Raw genomic sequence first — 23,954 nt, forward strand, 5'->3', positions numbered from 1 at the left:
CCGCATTAAATCTCCGGCCAGTTAAAGCAGAGATGTAGTGCCAGCACACCGGATATGTGACATCAGGTGCGGTCTACCAATCAGGCGTTAGTAGGTTTTGTGGAAATAAACAAACGTAGAAACAAAGACGGCGCGTGAGCGCGACAGTACAGCGTTATTCATGGCGTCAGGTTTGATTCAAAGCACTGACTTCGGAGGAAATCCTTGCAAGGGAGGGGAAAAAAAGCCTCTATCCTTGCTGATGCTATTTTAATTAAATAGTTGCTAGGTTACATCGTGCAGAACGACAGGGGTGGGTGGTGTGGCACAGGCGCCTGGGTACGGGGAATGTGTGCGTGTGTGTGTGTGTGTGTGTGTGTGAGGGGACATGTCCCTGAACAATGAAAGCACATCCCTCTTTTCCACACCCAATCTATAATAAGGATTTCAAATGTGAGACATATTGACATGAAATACAGAGCGAGCGATTTTACACTCTCTAAAAGTCTCCCTCGCTCTCTCGCTCCACATGTTCGTCTGCCTTTTTCATTTTTCCCTCACAGATCAGAGAGGGTGGGGGGGGGAGCCCCCTTTCATCTCTGTGACACCGCTTTTCACCTCCACTGGTGACTTATACCGACGACTGGTGCTCCCAGTGCACCCTGGGATGCCAGACGATGGAGGATGCCACGGGCCTGCGTGCCCTGGCAACCACTCCTCCGCCCTCCCCGACACAAGGAACCTCCTTCATCCTCCTCGCTCACCACTACCAGGACTCTGACCACACTGAACCCCAGACCGGGCACTGATGGATGGGGCTGGAGACAGCAGAGAGTCCCTTGATGTTGGAAATAAATCTGACAGGCCCTACTGGATAAGGCCGAGCATAATCTGTCTCATTGACTCCATGCTGAAGTGTGTGTGTGTTTGTCCTTTTCCTCCACACCCTTTTCTTTATTTCTAACACCCTCCCTTCTTCCCTCCTCCTCCTCCTCCTCCTCTCCCTCCTCCATGCCAGCAGAGATAATGCCATAATTTACAGCTATGCATTGTAGAAGATGAATGATAGTTGCTTTTCTTGCTTAATATGCATTCACCATCACCAGATAATAGTCTTTTTTTGTAGGAGGAATAAAAGAAATACCTTGAAAAGGATTTGAGCATTTTTATGTTATATTCTCAGCGTAATGTGCTAAAAGTGATATATAATTCTCACTCTTTCATTACAAACAAAATTGATAATGATGAAAGTGTGCTGCGTTTCTCTATAGCTGTTACCTTCTCATATTCCTGAGTGAAATATTGCAGAGGGGAAAAAAAGTTTCACATATTCTCCTGAGTGTATATGGAGCAGCTTAAAACACACACACGCGCGCAGGCACACACATAATGTCACTAACATCTTGTGCAAAAACATCCACTCTTGATGCATATACGGCATAAATATGTATTCCATGTCTCACTCACAAACAGCCATTTCTCTTCTCCTCTGTGTCTCCACAGCTGACTGTAGAAGATTCCAGAGCTGCAGCGAGTTCCTGCACCAAGAGGAGCCGGGAGGGAGGTGGGGCCCGAGTGTCCACGGAAGGGGGGCCGGCTTCCCTCGGGACTCCTCTATAAGTGACTCCGGTGACCCTGCGGTCCTCCTCGGTGGTTTGGCGTGCGCTCCGGCAGGTCGCAGCGAGAGGTCAGGGGTCGTTTGAAGCAACACGGTGTCAGTATGTGACCTTCTCGCAGACAACCAGGATCAAACGGCAAATTAACTCAGCGAACAGGGTCGTGATTTGAATTTTGGTGAAAGGATTGACTGTTATTTTGTTTTTATTGTTTTATTTTCTTGTCTTGCAAATTTCTGTTTAGTTTTGAATATCTCCGTCGTACAATTATTGGTTTTGTTTCTCTTTATTTAGTCAAATCTAGTGGACGGGTGTCCAAGTGAAGAATAGCACATCAAACCCACAATATGGGACATTATTGTTGGAATGTCTTTAATAATTGAGACATACAATGCCAAGAGTCAGTGGAACATGGCTCTCTGTGTTTGTGCATCCTTTTAAAATAAATCACTTCATATGTATATACCGCATGTGCAATAATATCATCGCCGATCTACAAGCTACAAGCTAACTGTCAGAATTTAAATACATTTCTTCCTTCATTCGGAGTAATGCTCTAAATTTTCCGCCTTCATTCCCATCAGTTTTTACATTTCCTGAACACAGCGCGGAGTTACATTGCGTTAATTAGGACCATAGGCTGGCTTTACAACAACGCGTGGGAGGACCTGGAGGTTGAAGTGCCCCGTGAATGCAATGTGCATCATCAGCCTAATGAAATATAACAGTGAAAATTAAGTCTGCTGCACCTGAGGCACGCAGGACAACAGGATCCCTGAAGCCAGATGATGCAGGCTTGGAAACGTGTGTGTGTGTTTATATAAGTGCATTTGCCAGAGCATGGAGACACAAAGGAAACAATTATATTTGTTACTGTATTAATTCTTTCTTCTGAATAGAAAGGGGGGGAAACACAGCAGAGAAAATGTGATGTAGGCTGCAGCTCCTTTTGTCCTGTTTGAGCGGCGCATTCGCCAAAGTGCATCAAAGTGTCAGCAATTCAAACATGAAAAATGGATGAAGACAATGGTGCATTTCTCACAATCTTTCTAATAAACTGTCAATCAAACTGCTCCGTGAATGACACTAATATCACATGATGCAGCATCCCGTATTAGGGATCTCATCGATGCTCGTTCCCCCTTTGGCTCGATGTGAGGCCTGTCCTCCCCTCTTATTATCACCATCATCATTCGGACATGAAAGGGGAGAAACAAGTGCCGCACCATTGCCAAGGAGAAACCTTGATCTCACAGCATTTGCATTCGCCACCTTGTTTCACTGGATGTATGAACACGTTAGCAAGGTGCTCTCCGATTGGATGGCACTGAAAAAGCTGGCATTCTGCTAATGCTCAAAGCAGGCGGCAGCCTCTCCCCCTCCCCCTCTGCACGCTGTCACACTCAGCTGGTGGCACTAGGGGGCAGCCCACTCTGAGGGTTGTTATTGTGAGGGAGGATTTTCATCAAGAAAAATAGGACACAGCAAGAGTTTAAAAATATACATATAAATGATTTATTCATTCATGTTGATTCCTTTTGAAAAATCTATTAGGTGTCTGAGCTTAATGTCCTGCTTTTCAAAATAAAAGACACTAAGCTGTCTGCAGCTTTAGCTAATTAATTTGGAATGTACCATTAATTTGTTAAATAATCCACACAGTGTTGAAGTAAATCATGGATTACATATGCAAGACTCTGAATGTGGAACAAGCTCATCCCTGTGGGATAATATTCCTGTGAAGAGGAGAGTAAAGCTAAAGATAAATAACATGTGTAATTAATACTAATATAGCTGGTAGCTCCAAATAAAATGGGCAAACCAGGGTTTTTGAATGCAACTTTTAAAACGGTATGATGCATAAGAGAGTGATGCTGCTTCACATCACAATACATTTCACTTTAATTCTTAATAAATAGGCCAAGATGTATGAGAAATAAAGACACTCCATGTAATCTATATTTTATTAAAAAAATAAAAGGGTGGAAATGTGTCATCGTGGTTTGCATTAGGCATCACATTGAGGCAATTTATTTTAGCATTAAGTACACAGATACACGCACACACACACACTTTAAAAAGAGCTGTACTGTAGCGGTGTATCCGTGGTTCAGCGTCTATCAGTGAGCTGCTGATTAAAGGCCTAAAACAATGAAGCATGCAGCCTCCAAAGGAAGCATGTGCATGTGGAGATGAATTAATGTAAGAGAGGCGGTGATGAGCAGGAAGGACAGGCAGCCATTTTTATGTTTCTAACACGACGCGGTGGACTTTGAAACATGACGAGGTTTGCTCATTTTTTCCAATAATACCTTGTGCATGTTTTGCTCAATCAGGTCCCAATACAGACGCCAATACAGACGGACAATATTTTCCAAAAAATGCGAGCATATGAATGATAGATGACTCAGTATCAGTATGTTTGCTGCATAGAAAACATGCACAGAATTGGTCCTTGCTCGTGCATGTTGGCCTTCTGCGCATCGTGTTTTGCTCCTCGTCGACTGGTGCAGAGAAACCCAGATTCATCAAACACTTAATGACACACTTGACCTTGTTTAAACATGATGAAGTTCCTGCTTGTATTCTGTATTTTCCCTTGTTAAAAATAACCTTCTCACTGTCTCAATAGAATTTAAGTGTCTTAATTTCCTTCTTCAGCTTGAATACAGTGTGATTTGCTCCCGGATTCACCACCTGTCAACCAGCTGCACTTTCTCAATTATCATTAAAACGGTTGTTTAAATTCTGAATTGTGTCTTTACTTTTGTCTTAATGTTTTTAACACTTTCTTTGTGGATATTAGGAACAGAACTCTGCAGCTAAAGACGCTAAAATGAATTGTGCAGGTACTGAAAAGATGATAATTGCGTGTGTTACATTAAAGGTGATTGCTGCATGCTGATCTCACTTAACCAATCTGTAATCGGCACTCAATTCAGCGGGGGACCTTTTTCTGTTTGTCTTCCATCTCTCATAATTTGGGGGTATCATTGTAAAGAAAGTACAAACCGTAAAAACAGGTCAGAGGAGTTCAAGCAATGTAAAGTGTTCTCTTTTAGGCCTTTCACGGCACAAGGTCAGGTCAGTCCTGAAGTATGGCTGCTGCAGCTCACAATCGACACGAGGGTGGGATCACCATTCTGTGTGGGACAGAAAGCCCACTATTATAGCCACCCCTCCAGAAGCTTCTCATTTCTTCTGGCTGTGTTGGGGACAGAAGAGTTGGGTGGGTGGGTTGGGTGGGGGGTCGGAGCTCCACACCGCTCTGCGCTGAGAGGGACCCCGGTGAATAGACCCCACTCAAGAGGAATAAAGGAACCTCTCCGCTGGTTTGTTTTGGAAGCTGTCTTATTGATCTGTCTACCTATGAATGAATGCATTGGCCCAGTTTTCCCGCTCATGTAGACAATGGCCTGTATTAACTGGCCCGATGTTATTCCCACAGAACGGCGCGCATTGGAGGGAGTTTGGGAGCGCTCGTCGTTCCATCCCGTTATCTGCTGCGCTTACCTTTTCCTCCAGAACAGAGAAGCCAAACTGAGAGAAGCAAATCAATGAAGACTGACGGCTTGAATCAATGCCTGTCAGCACAAGGACGTATTTCATGAGTTAAGTGATGCTGAGACACAATTAAGGTATTATCGATCGATATCATTCTAAGACTGTTAAGCGCAGTGAAAAAGACACAATTACATATCTTTCTCAGACCTTGAGGACAGAAAAGGAGCCACTGAAAATGTAGTTAAACACTTACAAGGAGAAGAACTGATGTGCTTGTGGAGACAAGTACAGAGTAAATCAATGACGGTTTAATTGTTGGGTTAAATTTTGCTCATTGTTCTCGCTCACTTTCTGCTGGATTTCAAGGAAAAAGGGATTGAACTGAGTGAATGAAGGATTTTACGAACAAGTCTTTGGCGAGGCGTCATCAGACATTCTCTTGTATGGACCAGAGCATCATCAAACTTCTGTAGGACTGCTGATTTGCTGTCATCTTCATAATTTAGTGACCTACAAAACTCATCAAAGTGAACATGGATCCATTAAATATCCAAACTCTGGTCATCTGCAGCCTTTTAAAGACTGTGACCAACACATTTCTACTTTTTAAGACTGCAAGCTGACACAATTATGTAAGTCTTCTTTTAACATAAACATAAGCGTATAGATCCCTGCTTTGTGTTTACCAGCAGTTCACAACAAACGCTTCGTTAATGAACCCATCTCCCTGTCGTGCAACTGCGGAGGCCACGCATGAACCCAAGCGAGCCTGCGGAGCGAAATGATACATTCAAAGAAGATGTAGTAAAGAACATAATTTATTTAAGACAAAATCTAAAGCTGAAATAAATACATGAAAGAACAACAACGTGTGAAATTTACTTGGTGAAAAATAAACACTCTGAGTGGTAACAAACAGAAGAAACAATGCCTCATCGGGCCACTGAGTTCTGAACGTATCCTGGCTACTTCTTAACGGACCAAAGCATTAAAAAAAAACAAAGTTAAGGTGTAAATGATTTGTCAAACACGTTTTAAAAACTGATTTCAGCCGTCATGCGCTCTGATAACAAAATAAAGTGTTTGCGGTTAGAATTAGAAATGTTTACAGGCCTCCACATGTGTAATAAATAGAAAAACAAAGAAATCAATAAAAATAGTCATTAGGACAAATTAGATTGTGAGTGAAAGGAGGATGCTAGGAGACAGGAAATGAGTTCAGGAAGTGTGGGGGGGATTAAATCAACTCAATACAAGTAATCTTCATGAAAACAATCTAAAATTAGGCAGGATTGATACATTCATTATGTGCATATTCCCCGTCATGTCGAACAAAACTCAATCTAAGACTTTCAACATCAGGAGCGTCAAAATGTGATATGGTGCTGCTTGACTGTAAAATGTGTTTGTATAAAACTCACAGAGCTGGAATAGAAATTACAGCTCAGTGATCGAATGAATCACCAGAACGTGTGATTAGTCCGGCACGGCGTGCCTTACATTCTTGAATAGACTGGACATCACATCGGCCCAGAGTTTCGTTAGCACGGTTTGTGCGTACATTAACCTACCAAAGAATCACTGTACACAAAGACACCTTGAATACTGTTATGCTCTGTTGTGCCTGTGATTCCTCCTCTATCGAGATGGATCAACAGAGAACAGAAGGCCGCAGAGTTGTAGTCCAGTTGTAGTTTCAAACACGAGCAGACACCACATCTACAGACATTAGGACAGGGGAACAGACTCACTTGGCACCATTTAAAAAAAAATCAAAACTTTTACAAATTCACAATTTGATCCTTTAGAAGAAGAATAACAACAAACTAAAGATTGTTCTGAGATGAGTTCAAAAAACTCTGGATGGGTAAAAGTTAAAAAAAAGGAAAGGAGAACATAAAGGCGGTAGCTCATCAACAGTAGCTGACATCATGTCTTGATCACAATGCCCTTTCAGATTACAGCCGACGTACAGCAGAGACATGCAGACAGACGCACAGACATGTGCTGTCCTCCCTTTAAATCTGCTCCAAAAAAAAAAAAAAAAAGAGCTGAAAATCCTCTCAAAGCTTCTAAAATGGCTCAGATAACACCAGGGAGCTTACAATGCAGATAACACATCACAGATCTGATGGATCGCCTTCATTTAAAAAAACCTAAGTTTGTCCTTCATGGCAAGTTCCATTGGACACATTTAAATACATCAGTTCAAGTCAATAAGACGCCTCCACGTGAGCTGAGCATCTCCTCCTCCTCCTCTTCAGTTGTCCACCGAAAACCTGGTTAGCTGAACGTTCTGCGCAGACTGCCCCTCCCTCCTCCTCCTCCTCCTCCTACCAAGAGGGACACATTGGTCCTGGCGAAAACATGTTAAGACTCTCTCAGAAGCTTTTGTGGTCCGTGGCAATGGGGTTTAGACATCTATAACACTGTTGATTTAACACACATTTTTTAAGTTCTGATCAAAAGAAAAACATCGGGCACAGTTTCCAAATTTTGTTAAAAAAAGATTTTAAGCTGATATTAAGTCATATATGAGAGCCTGTGTCCACTAAGGGCCTGATCAGACAGAGCGCGTTTTAGCAGCTGGGGGCGGCTTTTTTGTAGCGCTGTGCACGCTGCTTTTCGTTGCAGAGCGGCCAGCGTTTCAAAACTTGGTGGTCCAATCAGATGAAAGGAGAGGCGGGCCTTCTGTCAGTTCACAATATAACGGTTAGGTTAATGACAGCTAATGATTTGGAGGTTGCCTTAACAACAAGCTGCTTTTTTTTAAACTGAAGGCTTCAACAAAAAAGGCAGTGCAAAACACGCTGTCTGATCGGGCCCTAAGACCATTTTTTTTGTGCTGGCAACCCCCACGACCTCAATTTCAGAGTGCTTCTCACCAGCAGTTACTGTTGCTAAGTTACGGAAGTTGTCTGGTGGCACTTCCGCTTGCCTTGGTATTGACTGGTCTGTTTTAAATTGCTCTGTATGCTTAATATTTGCTTTTATTCAAGGAAATTTACGGAGAAAACTTAAAAACAATGTAAAGGAACGGTGTCCTGGTGTTAGCAGCAGCTCCACACCTGGAAACTGTACCCTTGAAAAATCGAAAGGATTAGCTTCACCTCCGCCTTTGTTGTTGACAAAGTTGATATCTGAAGTCTCGCCCTGCTTGATTTTGATTGGTCGTTGAGGGAGAAGTGAAAGTGGCGAGCACGGTGGTGTTTCAAAAGTTGAACTATTTTCAACTGAGAGCGCTGAGAGCGCAGTGACAAAAGACAGCTAACACCGAGGATGCTGAGCAGCTTTGGTTTTGTATAGAAAATAGGTGCTGCCAGCACAAAAAACGCCGATAGTGGACACAGGCCCTTAGCCCCCATTAACATCTCAGGTACCATGACGTACCGTGACCTAAAAGTAGCTTTGTTTCAGTGTATCACTGTGTGAATTTAGCACTATCAAAGACTGGAATATGGAAGGGTGCAAGACTCTTAATGTCAAGGCCCTGCACATACGTACCAACCAATACAACTGAACACAAGAAAATAAGTTTGTCTCCCAACTGGTTTTCCTAAAACAGGCGGAGCTGAGCACAACTGCCACAGCACATTTTAGCATGTAAAATTCATTGTAATTAGAATTTGAAACACAGAATTGTACCTCATATCATTCAAATTTCATTCAGCACACTGCACCACTTTCTCATTAAAATCCCAATACAGCACAGACATTGATTAATAATATTCTTCTAACTCGTACTTTAGAAATCTTGCTCTCCAAATAAAAAGGTTGTGGTCGTAAAAACAATGAGTTCACAGAGTCATCTGTGGAGGAAGCACAGGAAGTTGAACCAGAAGCTCTGATGATATGGTCAGTCATTGTGAGGTCGTCAGAGGGAGGGAGGAGGGGAAGGAGGAGCAGAGTCATCACCAGGCCTCCGTTGCCCCCACTCAGTCCTGTCTGATTGGGCCGAGCGCACAGCGGCCCTGTGGGGGTCTGGCTCCCAACGCTGGCTCTGTGATGCTATGCCGCCATGAGATACTGATGGTAGAAGAGGCCGAAGAGGGAGGTGGAGAAGAGGCAGGCTGCGATCCACCAGGTGAAGAAGGAGAAGAGGCCGCGGAAAAGCAAGGGGCTGAAGACAGTCCGCAGGCCTCCCAGGGCCACTGACAGCTGGGCCACGGACGCCCGGGCTCCTGTCTCTTCCACTGAGGCTGGTGTGGGGACAGCAATAGGTGGTGCCCCAAACACAGAGTCAGAGTTCAGTTCATACATGCACGGCAGGTCTTCTTCAGGGTAGACCCACCAGGAGTGTCCACCTGTAAGGAAAGATATCGTTTTTACATTTGGGAAAAAAGGGGAATTTTAAAATGCAATATCATCAAGAGGCGTGTGACTCACCTAAGGTTTTTAGCAGCAAAGTCGTATGTAGCAGCATCACCAGTGGTGCCACATACTGTAGTGCGATTACACACAAGTAGTAAAAAACACGTGCAACCTGGGTGAAATCAGAAAAACAGAATGACTATTAGAGCACCATATTTTCTAACTCAGGATGCCTGCCTGCACTAGACCAAATTGTGTAACCTAGACTGTCAGTAGCTCATGTTTATGAGGGCTTTTAAAGGGGTTGAAAGCAGCTGATGTGTTTAGAAAGTGATTCCATTCCTTCACACACTCATTGATAATGTATCCAATTTCCAAGTTCACAACAGGTGGGCTGCTTGCGCCCTGCATACTGCATGTACTGTGCGCTGATGACTCAAACCTAATATGTTGCTTTTATTAAAGGGAAACTGGCTCACTACAAAAATTGTCCACCTCTGTAAAAGCAGCAGGGTGGCTCCCTCTAAGCGGTTACTTTGGAACTACAGATCTGCCTTTTAAGCCCCTCCAACAGTACAACATGTAGTGAAATAAAGTAATCATTTTCTGTGGCCGGTTGCATGAAGCATCTTAATTTAAGATTTTCCTTAAAAATGAACTTCAGGTTTCCTTAGAAAAAAATGAGATGAGCAAATTCACCTTAAGTCCTGTCCTTAGGATATTTCCTTAAATACTTAAGATAAAAAAACACAACATGAGGATGAAAACTTAAGTAATTCCTTAAAATTGGTTAAGTGTTGCACAATTATCCTTAGCAACAACTTAAAGAAACTTAAGGAACCATAAACTTAACCTCAACAAAACGTACTATGGCTGAAGTCTTTTTTTTCATCGAGGAGAATGAAGTTCCAAGAAAAGAGTTTTGGGACAGGAACAACCCTATGGACACACTAACTGACGCGCAGCTGCTGCGAGATTATAGATTTAACCAGCAGTCAGTTTATTCGTTGGCTAACAAACTTGCCACTGGCTCCTTCCAGTCCCTTATTGGTGATGATCCTCACCTGATTTTCGCACCTCCTTCATGTAAATGCTAATCTCCTTCCTTGCTACTGTTGTTAGGTTGTCATATTTTTTAGATACTTCATCTTTAGTCCTTTTAATGGCGATATTTCTTGCGTTTATTTTATCCGTTATTTCTCGCCACATCTGTTGTTTCAACCTTGATGTAACGTTTGGATCAAATTTACTTTTTAGAACGTTTCCTCCTTTGATTTTCTGATATTATGAGCCTACGTTTTTAACGTTACAAAACAACAATTTCCATTAAACACGAACGAAAAATTCTTCGGTTGGTGTTCCGTTACCTTGGCAACTGTGGAATATTCATAATGTATCTAAGCTGGACTGTGGTAAATGGCGTATATAAAAGGTATAAGTTTGATAGGTTTGTAGCAACTGTCTTAAACAATTTCCTTAAGTAAGGAAAAATAATAACTTAAGTGAAATCCTTATCGGAAAAACTTAGGAGGCTTTGTGACACCGGCCTGCAGCAGAATGATATAAGGGTACAATAAGGATGATTATATCAAGTATCTTATTCACCATCTTCTGCAGGTCAACGGTACTTATCCGCCCCGCCTCCTTCTTCATCTGGTCCACGCCCTTCTGGGCCAGGTTGAGGTAGGCCTGCAAATGATGTCTCATCATGGCGAGCCGGAGAACACACATCAGTATGATGGTCCATAACCGCAGCGTATCATACGTCTGCTCCGTCATCCTGTTATTAATAGAAAGACAGGAGTGAGTAAAAGAGGAGGGATGACAAAGGGATGACAGCTGTTTCAGGCCTGCAAATTAAACCATTCGTGTGTCTGCTTTGTCATTGGGATGGTTGGCAGAGACAATGACACAGTAAGGAAATATAACAAGAGTAAAATTAGTCATAAAAAAGAGGGTGAACTGAGCGTGGGTGGTGTAACATGAAGTCAGGCTTTATCATGTTTGACCTTGATGGAATAACAGTCTGTCGGCAGCAGAAGAAAGTTTGACACATGACAGAATTCCAGCTCGCAACAAATGAAAGATTGTATCTGAGAATGAATAACCAGCTAACAAATGACAGCAGTTAGAGATACAATAAAGAGCCCTCCCTGAGGTATGACTAAAATTGTTTACAGTCTAATTTTAACTCAAGCAGACAACGTGTGTACTGTCTCTTCATCTACGAGCTGAACGCATTCCTTATCTCATTGAACTGTTGTAAATTCCATTTTCATAACTGCTGTTGCATTGTTTACATCCATTTCCCGGCACAAAAGCCACAATTACTTTTATTTTCACGGCTTTGCGATGCTGTCCCATCCCTCTTGTTTGAATGGCAGGTAATTAGCTTCCGAGATATCAAGGGAGCTCAACTGGCTTTCCTACAGAGTGCAGATCAATCAACAGAAGATGTGAGCGCACACACCTTCTGCACAGTCTGGTGTTCAAGAAATGTTTAGACAATCTCGTACATGAAATACACATTACTTTGCCACCGAGATGATCGTTATGGAACGATTGTCCGATTATTAAAACTATTAGCAAGAATGATTGGAAACTTTTGTTGTCGAGTTATCTGTTGGAAAAGTAACTTAAAAAAGGTTAAATATCTTCTTAGCTAATTTGTTTTTAAACACAATGAGGACGGACATATTTAGAAGTTGATTCTATAGAATAAGAATAAACATAACATATTATATTTATAAGAGAAATGTTAAAGGAGCAGTTCTCCCCTGGAAAAAGCCACTGTCAGTCAAAGCTGGTTTTCTCTGTAATCAATAGAAGCAATAACATTTGAAATAGGCGCCATAGCTGTGGAGAAAGTTGTACAAACAGCTCCTGGTTTTGCCCATTCTACAGTCCTACAACACCCAGCGTACATTGCGCCCCTCCCTCTGAAAGGAACGGCCCAGCGAGAGACGCTGGAGTGAAATACTACCGTTTTCCAGTCAGGGACATTGATCGCTGCAGGCAATGGCTCAGAGCGGGACGGAATCTGAAATACGACGAGAATATACCGTTGGAACGTCTAAAAAAATATTTGGGTCTGCAGTCTACATTTCAAACCTGACGAAACTGAAGGAGACATGACATCAGAGGCGGGCGTCCTAGATTGAGGAAGTGTAGTTTAGCAAGTTCCCTGGCCTCGGGTGTTTTCCAGGGCCCGTTGGAAGAGCGGACAGCGTCCTCCAAAGGCACAGAGCAAAATTGCATTTTTTCCCCTACCGTAATGGCATTAGCTCCCCATAATAGCATTATAGAACTGAAGTTGAAAATCAGTGAACTGGCCCTTTAAGAATATCAATCAATCAATCAAATTTTATTTGTATAGCGCCAAATCATAACCAGAGTTATCTCGAGACACTTTACAAAAGAGCAGGTCTAAACTGACTCTTTGTTATGTTATTTAAAGAGAGGTCCAACATGAATCACCATGAGTAGCACTTAGCAATATTCGGCACATTGGCAAAGAAAAGTTTCCTTTTAACAGGCAGAAACCTCGAGCAGCACCAGACTCATGTTGAACAGCCATCTGCCTCGACTGGATGGGCCGAAAATGGGATAGAAGGAGATGCAGGATAGAGACAGGCAAAGAGAGCAACAGCAACATATGTCCTTGTTACAACAACAACATATGTCCTTGTTACAACAAAAACATATGTCCTTGTTACAACAACAACATATGTCCTTGTTACAACAACAACATATGTCCTTGTTACAACAACAACATATGTCCTTGTTACAACAACAACATATGTCCTTGTTACAACAAAAACATATGTCCTTGTTACAACAACAACATATGTCCTTGTTACAACAAAAACATATGTCCTTGTTACAACAACAACATATGTCCTTGTTATATGAACAACAACAGACACATACGTATGGTTACAATGCCAATAAAAGAATAAAATCCAATGTAGTGTGTACAAGTGAGATTCCATATTGGAAACATCGAGACATGTGGATCAGGCATTGAAAGGATTGTTATTGTGTTTACTTACAAAGGCACACCCTCCTTCTCCAGAGTTGGGTTCATGATGTAGTCCTTGGTAATGGGCTTCACCCACAGCAGGACCATGATAAGAGGGGACAGGAAGTTGATATGAAGCAGAGTCCTACAGAAAAAGGGAGGTGAAGTAGAAGATGAACAGTTAAACTCAAAATAGTGCTCAAACACATCCAACAACTTGTCCTTCTTTACGGCGAACGGTGACTCCCATTCATGTAAGAAAAAACAAATAGCTAAAATATCATTTAGTTTTGTTAACATAGGGAGAAAAGGTCCAGGCTATCAGTGCAACTTTCCCTGAGAGGGATGAGAACATAACCAAGGCCCAGAGCTTGGAGATAATCCTCGCTGGTGACAGGGTCTGAGGATGTAAGCTGGTGACAGTTAGGAGGAGGGAATAGAAGAGGAGGCCATTTTGGAGAGTCTGCTATGCCAAAGTGGATTATCTGAATGCAACGTGTTCCCTCCTCTGCACCCCGCTATCATGGTCGTAGACATGCCACCCAGCGAGTTCAGAAATAGAAATCGGCCCAAGCTCAGGAAGTCTTCATCTGACTCGCAGGGTGCTCATTTCTATGTGGCACCCTCTGAATAGTAGGAGACAAGTACAAGTGGAGTAAATTTGGCTTCTTGGTTCTCCAAGGTGGGACAGTTTTGTACTCGAGTACTGTGTCTGGGGCCAATTTAAGCACATAAGATTATCCTCAATATTATTCCATTATTATATCAAACGGACATATATTATATGTATATATATGATAAAATACCACTGGAGAAACATGTGGAACCCACACCCAAGCATGCACCTAAAAAAAAGGTGACTGAAGCAGCTATAGAAAGAAAGAAAGAAAGAAAGAAAGAAGCACATAACGCATTTCTTCCTGTCCAGGAAGTGATCTTAAAAGGTCTTTTTTCAACAGAGATTGCCGCGACCTTTCACCTTTTACATCCTTATTTTAAAGATAACAAAGACATTAAACATATTCAATGAAAAATACATGAGTAACCACTGAGGTGAAGACGATCACTGCAGTGGACTTACTGTGTAAATTTGGCTGTGGTCAGATTGAGAGCATCTAGGTGCATCTGGGCCAATCGTAGACCAGGGAACGTGAGAAACGCTCCAATCAGGGAGCAGAGCAGGGCCAGGATCAGCTTGAAGGTGAGTTTAGATATGGGACCCCTGTGAAAGAAAAAAAAACACATAGTGAGATACAACTGTAGCTTCATAAGTCATAAAAAATTCATGAAGGCAGAGAAAACAAAAAAATGATACTAGAAGAATACTGATTTTGTACTTACTGGGACTCTAAGCCCTGGTGCTCCAGGAAGTGTAGAGCACTGTCGGAGAAGTTTGCAAAACCTAGAAATGAAGAAGTTGAATAGTAACTCACTGAGGCTATAACTTATGAAATATTAGAGGTCATTCGTGAGGAAGCATGGCTCACCCGTCTCCAGACCAAACTCCAGGTAGTTTTCAGTGACGATGAGAATGGCCATGGCTTTGACGAAAAAGAAGAAAGCAAAAGTGATGCAGAGCGATCGCTCTCCTCCTTCCTCCAGCTTGAAGTAGTGGGCCGTCAGAGAGAAAAGAGTCTTACTGTAGGGACGGAGTCAAGGAAAAAAAACCTCTCCCGACGCGCACTCGCTTATAAAGCTTTGTAGACACATATTCAACGACTTCATACGGGTTCAAGGCGAAGAGAAATAAGTCTCAGACATCATCCAATACAAAGAATTAAACATGGTAACGCACAGCTGTTCAACTAACAAAATGTGATTCATCTTTGCGCATACTAACAGCCCCTGTGTGAACCCTCATCTGAAACCTGACTCACAGCGTGTGTGGGCATTTGGTTGCAGTGCCACTGAGGGTGTAATAGCGTTTTCCTCCCCTGTAGACACTGATCACAAGGCTAAGGACAGAGCATGTTTCTGAGCGAACTCTGGTCACAACAGAGATGAAACTCTGCAGCATTTCAGGTGACAGCATACCAATTTTTCGCTCCCTTTAAAGGCAAAGAACGGTGTTCAATCCAATGGAGTCACCTTCTTCTGTTCAGTACTTTGAAGACAGCTGTGTAAACACCCACCAGCGAAGTTCCAGTCAGCACGAGGCTGAAAGAGAAATAGTGATGTTTGGGGGTGGGCTGCAACTAATATACTGCCGAGGTGGTCAAATGAGAGGATGCACTGCCACATCTCTAAATTACAGTAAACAGGAGCGATGCAGATGCTTGCAGAGCGTGCTGCTTCAGGGTTATCAGTGCAGGTTAAGGCAGAGGAGCTGGTCTCCAGGGCAAGAGTCTTAAACATATCATCAGAGCTGAAATAGGAAAACTGAAATCAAGTGTCCCATTAACACATATATTGAACCAACATATTCCCTCATCTTCATCTTCATAGTCCCATTTCATCTGTTCCGCAGACTGTCCTTCCCCCCCCCCCAAGCATATCAGTCTGTTGGGCTGTGAAAACTGGGCCTCCAATCTCAAGACGTAGGCAGGAAATGACACACCGTCTGACCGCGGTGAGCCGGGGCCGACCAGGAGCACAGGACAGATTGATCCCTGTGGTTGGTGGCAAGGATAATGCATATTATTTAACTATCACTCGGCGTAGCAAAATGGCAAGTGGCTGCGGAGCATAAAGGGGCTGGCAGGTAAGCCAGGAGGAGCATGAGCAGTGTGTCTGTCGCTGCTGCATCTGTACAATCACGCTGGGATTCTCACAAAGAGGTGTGCAAAATATAAGACATTAGTGTAGAAAATCTGTTGTACAGCATGGATGTGTTGCCAACATAAAGAACAGTTTTCCCCAAAACACTGATGAGATTTCACAGTCTGATTATAAAGAACAAAAACAAAGAAGGCAGGGCCGGTGATGAAAGGATACACGACAAAAGCGAGTACCAGCAGGCACCACACCACGCTGATGTTCATCTCTCCTGAGGGCTGAGCCACGCTGTAGTACAGCTCTGTTATCAGATAGACCAGAGTTGCCGCTACCGTGAAGTCCACCAGCCACTGGAACTCTGGGAAGTAGTGCAATGCTGGGGACGCAACGAGAACAGTCAGGAACAATTATTATCATATATCCACAAATGTCTTACTTTTCATCCGAGATTTGTACCTAATGTGTCGACTTCTGTGATGCATTTTGTCTCCAGCTGTAAGTCTATGTCCTTTGGAACTGTTAGCGGCTTATTGTCTATGTGACCGTTGTATTTCCTAAAAGAAGAGAGAGCAGAGAAACAACAGCAAGGTTTAGAATAACAGAGACGAGGAGGAAAAGAAGTAAGTAAATTCAGGTCTAATTAGTTTTAGAACAACTAATACAATTGGACTATTGGATAGGCAGTGCTAAATCGCTAACAGCAGGCAAAAGGAGGGCTGTTCTTCAGGCTTCAAGAAGTGTCTGGTGGGCCTCCTCACTTCTGGGCTTTGTTTGTTCAGCCCTGTGTGCGCCCTGGATTCACAGGACAATACCACCGTAAGACTCTCGGCCCAAACATGGCCGGGACAGATTTCATCTTTGAGGCACCTGACAGGAGGAAAAAGGGGCTCAGCTTCACCCCTGACTGAGAGAGTCAGACGGCTAACAAAGGGAACGGAGCGGCATGGCACGAGCTGGCAAAAGGACAGTGGTCCATCTTTTTTTATTTTTTTTTTAGGGGATTATTGGACATGTGGTGTTGGGGAGCCTTGACCTGCCTCATACAGGGTCAGAGAAAGGATTGCACAACAAAACCTCCTTCAGTTTGGAGCTGGACACCACGAGGAACAGTGAGGATTAACTTTCTGTTGTGACTCTGATTCAAATTTAAAAGAGGACAAAGGAAACAACACTAAATTCACGTGTCCGACATATGGTTCAGCATCCACCTGCAGTCCTAAAAATTATTATTGTTGAATTGTAAAGTAGTCTTAAAGGGAAATCATCTCCCAGAATCAAAGCGTGACATGTGACCACTTTGAAGACTGTTTGGGAAACTTTGATTTCTATGCAATCCTTTTAAAGTGTCATCCCCTAAAATAGCCCAAATAGAAACGGCCGCTAAAAACTAGACCAACTTCCCTCACATCTACAAGACAGGGCGACTTCCAAGCCGAGTGTCTCTGAGCCTCGCTGAAGAACCAAAACAACAAAAACAGACTTCTGTCTGCGCACTTCAAACGGGCCTTAAATGAGCCACACAAACACATCAGCTTCATCTGTTTGCTGACATCTTTGTGGTCTCCATCCATCTCAAATGTCTGCTTCTCATCTTTTCTTTCCTCTCTGATGAAAGGGGCGCCTTTTCGTACCTCCTCTGCCACCCCCCTCGCACAATAGCCCTTCTTCATTCGAGCCCCCCAACCCCCGCCCGCCCTTCCTACTTACCTGTCTTTCCTCTTCTGTCCTTTTTGTTTCCCTGCTAAGCTCCTCAACTCATCTTCCGTAGGGTGCTGATACCACCGCAGACTGTGAACAAAGGAGCAGAGGGATGAGAGGTCTGTCTCGGACATGGACAGAGAGGAAAAGTAAGAAAGATGACACAGTAAGATAGATATTTGTGTTTGTTTGTCTTGCCTATAATTTGTGATGTATTGGACAAGGGGGGGAATATTGATAAACTAAAGCTAGACGTTGGATAATCACTTTAAAAATGCTCTTACAGGCAGTGATAATAACTCTTCTTTCTATGAACACGCCTCGAACTTTGTAAAAGCTCTGAGCTCAGTGATTACCTCGCAAACACCTCACACAACACAGACATGTCTCAGAGCTTTCTTTACACCAGCTCCTGTAACACAGGTTTAAAAAGCCCTTGTGAGACGCTTTACAACAGCAAGGTTATCCGTCCTTAAGGACTGGCTTTGAAATAGGAGCTAATTTAAGAGCATCCTTTTGAAGGCAAACAATTCAGGGACCCTCCTTAACTCTGTTAAGAAACCTCTCCTCGTAACAGCAACTTGTGAAGCGCCCTGCGATTCACAAGTCACAGCTTGTTTTTCCCCTCATGCTTTATTTATCATGGAAACTTAATTACGAAATATTCTGGAGGGACACTCCGGGCCTCCTGCTCGGGGCAAAAAGTTTTTTGAAACATCTTTCAACAGTGCCCTAAAAAGAAAAAAATTATTAATTATTAAATGTGTTCCTAGAAGCTGCTGAAAAACATACGTGGCACTAATTAGAGGAAACGAGGCGGGCGCTTTATTTTTAGGCATCATCCGCCCTGGTAATCCCAATATTTTGATGCCCTTCCGTTCTTGAAATAACACTTCATGATTCTGTTTCTTCTTTTCTATCCTAACGCCTTTACGCACTCTTACATCTCGGTAAACATTTTGATCCCCATTGTTCTGTACTCCTCTTCTCAAACACACCTCACAGAGGGTACGCAAGCTGAAGAAATGAAAGTGGATTATTTAGAGAAACTATGTGAAACAGCATGTACAGGAGTCTACATTACCTGCCACTGCAGAGTAGCCATCTTGCAAAGGAATAATGAGGTATGATTTTCTGAATTACACTGGCCATTACCATGGTAACCACCAGCTGCACACCGATCACACCCTGTGGAAAAAGAGATGGGGGTTTAAATAACATCTAAATAGTAATTATACATGCAATAAGGCAGTTCTATATACGCCTAAATCACATTTTCTAACTGCGCATTAAAAAGGGTTTTAAATACATTTTGAGCAGTCTCCGGTCAAATGTCTTCATTGCAATATAGCTCCAGTTCTACATGTAAACAAGAGGATCTGATTTGTTAGAGTGACTGTTTATTAATGCCACCAATAAAGCAATGATTTTAACCCATCTACATGAACACCACAGGAGATCTTATTTGCTTATTAAATGCTGTAGAAGGGAAAGAAGGCTTTCACAACCTTGATTAAGATCCTGAGTTCAAACACAGAACGACCTTCATTTCACTACAAACACAGACATTGTGTGAGCTTTTAAAGAGCCAATCAGTGTCATTCAGTCAAAACAAAACATATATCAAACCATGTCAGATTCTTCAAAGCATTTCTTTTTCCTTTAGTTTACTCGAGCTACTATAGTCGTTTTCCCACTGGTCAAAAAACTCACTAACACTCTGGTTTTTTGCTTAATGGGAAAGGATACAATCGGCATTCCGACCCAGGTCAAATGACTCTGCAGTAGACCTGGGTAATTATCACGGCACTGATGGGAGCACAAAACCTGGCCCCCTTCCCGGCGCGATGCTATGCTCCGTCGGTAACTTCTGCGTCATCTCATACCCCTTTCCCACCTATGTTTAGGGCATGGACTTGGGTTTTTCAGACCCGGGAAGACCTGCTATTAAATGCCGATTGTCTCCGTTCCCATTGTCAGTGGAGTACACTTCTTTCGGTCTGTTTTCTGCTGCGTCATCATCTGACTTACACAAACGCTATCTATTACTCATTCAGTCTGTTCACAAACTCGGCGCCGACAAATTTGGAACGATGTTCAAGCGCTGCTCGGACGGAGACGGGCGTGATTTGTAGCTGAGATGACAAAGAGTTGCAGAAGTTACAGACTGAGAATAGCATCGGGCCGAAAAGGGTTGCAGAGATTAGCGTGTCGACACAGGTTTTGTGTTCCCATCAATGCCGATCGGAGCCGATGCGATAATTACCCGCAGAGTGCAGAGTCATTTGACCCGGGTCTGAATGCCGATTGTAACCTTTCCCATTAAGCTAAAAGGCCGGGTGTTAGCGGGTTTTTTGACCAGTGGGAAATCGGCTTTAGCTACAAATTCTGCCGTCTCCGTCCAAGCAGATCATTTCAAATTTGTCAGCGCCGAGTTTGATAAATAGGCTGAATGAGTAATAGATACAATAAAGACCTAACCACCGTTACATCTTCAGTTACTAACCCTGTCTCCGGCGCGTTTGTGAGGTCAGACGGTGACGCGGCAGAAAAGAGACCGACAGGAGTATACTTCACTGACAATGGGAAAAGAGACAAGCTGCATTTATAAGTGGGTCTTCCCGGGTCTGAAAAACCTGCGTCAACTCGCTAATTTCAGTGGGAAAGGGTGTATTTATATTTCCATCCTCCTTCCATCCATTTCCAAGTATCTTAACATCATTCTCATCTTAACTCATGTTACTTTAATGACCTCCAATCACATGACTATCAGATGTGATGTGACACGATAAACAGGATGAGTCCCAGGCGCTTACTCAGCAGAAAGGAAATCACCTCTTGCAAGATTAGAGACACTTCAAGTGCACAATTTGCAGGAAGGGATGGATGTAAGAACAAATGTCATACTTTAAATAAATCGGCTCTTCTAAATTGAATAAAAGGGGATTTAATTTGTGACAAACCAACTCATTTAATTCAATTGAATTTAGCGGTATAAATAAAACAGTCATTAAATTACACTGTATGAAACATCTGTCACAGTGTCAGCCTGCGTGTGCCCAGGAGAATGAACATCCAGCACTCCTGCGGTAGGTACCCAAAGATTTAGCAACATAAGGAGCTCAATATCAACCTGCACACTTAAATCAATATTCACTTAAGCTTAAGAGGCCAGAATCATTCCCATCATGCTGCGGTTTTATCCACTCACTGTAGGGTAAGGTGAGCTGGTTGGCCTCTCTCTTTGGCAATCAGCAGGAATCATTGATATCTCTGCCTACACACGTTTGAGCAAAAAGAACCAATTAGCAACTAATCCCTTATAAAAAGAAATCTCTTGTATCTGTGTTTGCACCTGGGCATCTCCACACATGGAAACTGATCACATGTTTATACAGCAATTTAACCTGTGGCCTTCTTTGTTTCCTAAACATGATGTTTACACATAGAATGGATCAGGGTAAACAAAACGTCCTGCCCTAACTCGACTCTACTCAATACAGCCTTAATTAGCCCTTAGAGGGCAATTAGAATTGGCTTATTTCACTTCACCTAATGTGGGGCTTTTTTGAGTCAATCAATAGAGGAAATTGATATTTTCAAAAATTAAAAACTGACTCTGCTGCCATGAAGAAGAAAATGCATCACTAGGGCCTGTTCATTATCTTGAAGGTAGAAGGCCTAGCCTGACCAGCATGAAGCATACCTGATTTATATTGTTAGTTATTAATTGTCTTTGTGTGTGTCCTTATCTTTGCTATACTGAGCCACAAATTATTCTCCAGTTCACCAACAAGCACTGATTAAAAGCGCTCTTGTAGCGTACCTGTACCTGTAACTATTCCCCCTTTTTGGTAGCCCAAAAGCTCCTGCATCATTACTTAAACACAATGTATATTAGCATCACTCAAAGTCTGAAGCATGTCTGAATTTCTGCAATGACACTCCTTTATTTGAATATTTAACAGGAAATTCAGGCTGTGCTGTTGAACATGGCAGCCTTATACATCTCCTCCTTCTCACATAAGGCTGAATATTGTGCATAACACTAAATGTATATCAGGGTGAAGGTTAAACATACGTATGTCAGACCGCAGTAGACGTAGAGGAAGGAAGTGAGGGAAATCTTTCAAGGAGAGGTGATAAGGCCAGTCCTGTGCACCAGACCTACATTTTGGATTGGTCGTAGGGACTCCCAGTGTCACCCAGCATGGGGTAAGCTCCAAAAGCTAAAGTCAATACCTCTTCTGAAGTCACAGAGGGGGGAGTGGGTGCCATTAATTTGGCAATTATGCTCACTAAGTTGTGATGCGTGACAGAATACAACCTCTCTGACTCTAGACATTTCTCCATGTGAGTAATGTTCAGGCTATATAGGTCAAAAGCACACAGCCTAGGTTTTGGTGGATGCTGACCATTCTCTGCAGGGGACCTGCAAGGATCTCAGGCCTGGGGGAAATTGAGCCAGCATGGACTCTCTTATCTTGGCCAGTCCGCTTGACCCCCTGCACACAACAACCAAATGAAATCTGTGGGGGGTGAGGAGTTGGAGCTGCAGTGATAACCACCATCCACAAGACCTCAAACGCATCACTACTATTTTGGCCATGAAACTAGCTATGAAGCATTGAAACCCCTTATTGACCAATGCTTCCCAGTTACATTCGTCTCGACTACTCTGACATAAAAATTGCAGCTGTGGTTAGAGATTGAATATTGGCCTTATACTTTGTAGTACTGTAGCAAGTGACTAGATGACACCGTAAGTTACTGTGATATGGCTAAGGTTTAGTTGCATTAAACCCTCCCTCATTATACGCTGATGGTGCTATAATAAAACGGTTGTTCTTACCTTGTTTGTTCTATCTGTTTTGTTTTTTTAAAGAATGATTGACTCTAAATGTGTGGTAATACCTTTCATATTACTACTGCTATTATTGTGTGAATTTTGTCACCATTATTACCTAAATTATCATAAAACAAATACAAAATGAGAAAATTACAACAAAGTTTAAGTCCGTGATAGTGTTGGAACTAACATTTCTTACCATCTCACAGTTGATATTGTCAAGATTGAGTGTGTTGTTTGAGCTGAGAAAAAAAAACACCTAACTGTGTTTCAGAGAGAAATTTGGAAATAAGTGCTATTGCCAAATAACACTATCATAAATGCTATCAGAACTGCCTATTCTTTGACTATTTTTAATGATAATGTAATGGGAAAATGCTCACACAGTGCAGTTTGCAGTTAATATGATTTTTTCCCCCTTTTTAAGTTAACAAATTAACATTTTCCTTTACATGTTTCATAAACACGTTTGGCATGGTTACATTTAACTACTATAGCTCTAAACAAATAGTAGTAAAGAAAGACCAAATGACCTCTTACACTGAATGAACTCCACAGCTCCTCTGAGGGCATCCTGAGGTCAAAGTGAGCAGATGAGTGAACACACCTTTACTCCCAAAGGTATCCATCTACCGGCTGAATGACATGCTAACTGATGGTTGGAATGATTCATACAGGTGCAGATAGCTTATCTCAAGCCTCTGCCCTGCCACAGTGGCTAATGGCAGGACTCCTAAACACTGTATGTGAGTGAACATTACTTAAAGCAGTCACGGTTATACACTGTTAACGTCACTTGTCTCTGGGCTAAAGCTAGCTAAACAGCTACACTAACTAGCCGGCTACAAGCACCTGCTGGGGCTAGCAAGCTAAGCTAACGTAACACTGCAATCAAAATAACAAATTGACTGAAAACAGAAACGGGTCAGCGACGTCGCAGATATCCAGACAGCCCCCATACAGCAAATGATGCTCTATCAGTGAAGAGATACAAATAAAATAAATCGTTGCGTTCAGGTGTTCACACTCACCATGTTGATGTAGTGCAGCTGAAACGGACTCTTCCCCGACAACACTGAGCACCCCGAGCCGGAAATCAAGCCGCGAGGAGCACATAAGCCCTTCTTGCGATGGTAATGCACAAAATAAAGGGGTTTCTCATTCAAATTGTCATCGTATCTTTGCAGAGATGGGTTATATGGTCAATGGATCCAGCCTCCGCTCCCAAGTATTTTCAACTGCAGTAGAGGTCACGCTAAAA

At 42.7% G+C, this 23,954-nt stretch overlaps 1 protein-coding gene across 1 annotated transcript; it reads right to left on the reverse strand.

Moving 5' to 3' along the window:
• Positions 1–5,926: 5,926 nt before the first annotated feature.
• tmem161b (transmembrane protein 161B) lies at positions 5,927–23,954 on the reverse strand. Its single transcript, XM_069682787.1, has 12 exons — positions 23,725–23,954; positions 18,929–19,032; positions 17,854–17,934; positions 16,603–16,700; positions 16,366–16,522; positions 14,919–15,070; positions 14,773–14,833; positions 14,513–14,653; positions 13,463–13,576; positions 11,016–11,190; positions 9,486–9,582; positions 5,927–9,403 (listed from the first exon to the last, which is right to left on the reverse strand). Exons 1-12 carry the CDS (start codon positions 23,725–23,727, stop codon positions 9,108–9,110), a joined length of 1,479 nt encoding a protein of 492 aa, XP_069538888.1. The 5' UTR covers positions 23,728–23,954; the 3' UTR covers positions 5,927–9,107.

This window comes from Semicossyphus pulcher, unplaced genomic scaffold (genome assembly GCF_022749685.1).
Source record: "Semicossyphus pulcher isolate SPU_LCO1_2020_fin unplaced genomic scaffold, fSemPul1.0.p SCAF_6, whole genome shotgun sequence".
Classification (NCBI taxonomy): Eukaryota; Metazoa; Chordata; class Actinopteri; order Labriformes; family Labridae; genus Semicossyphus; species Semicossyphus pulcher.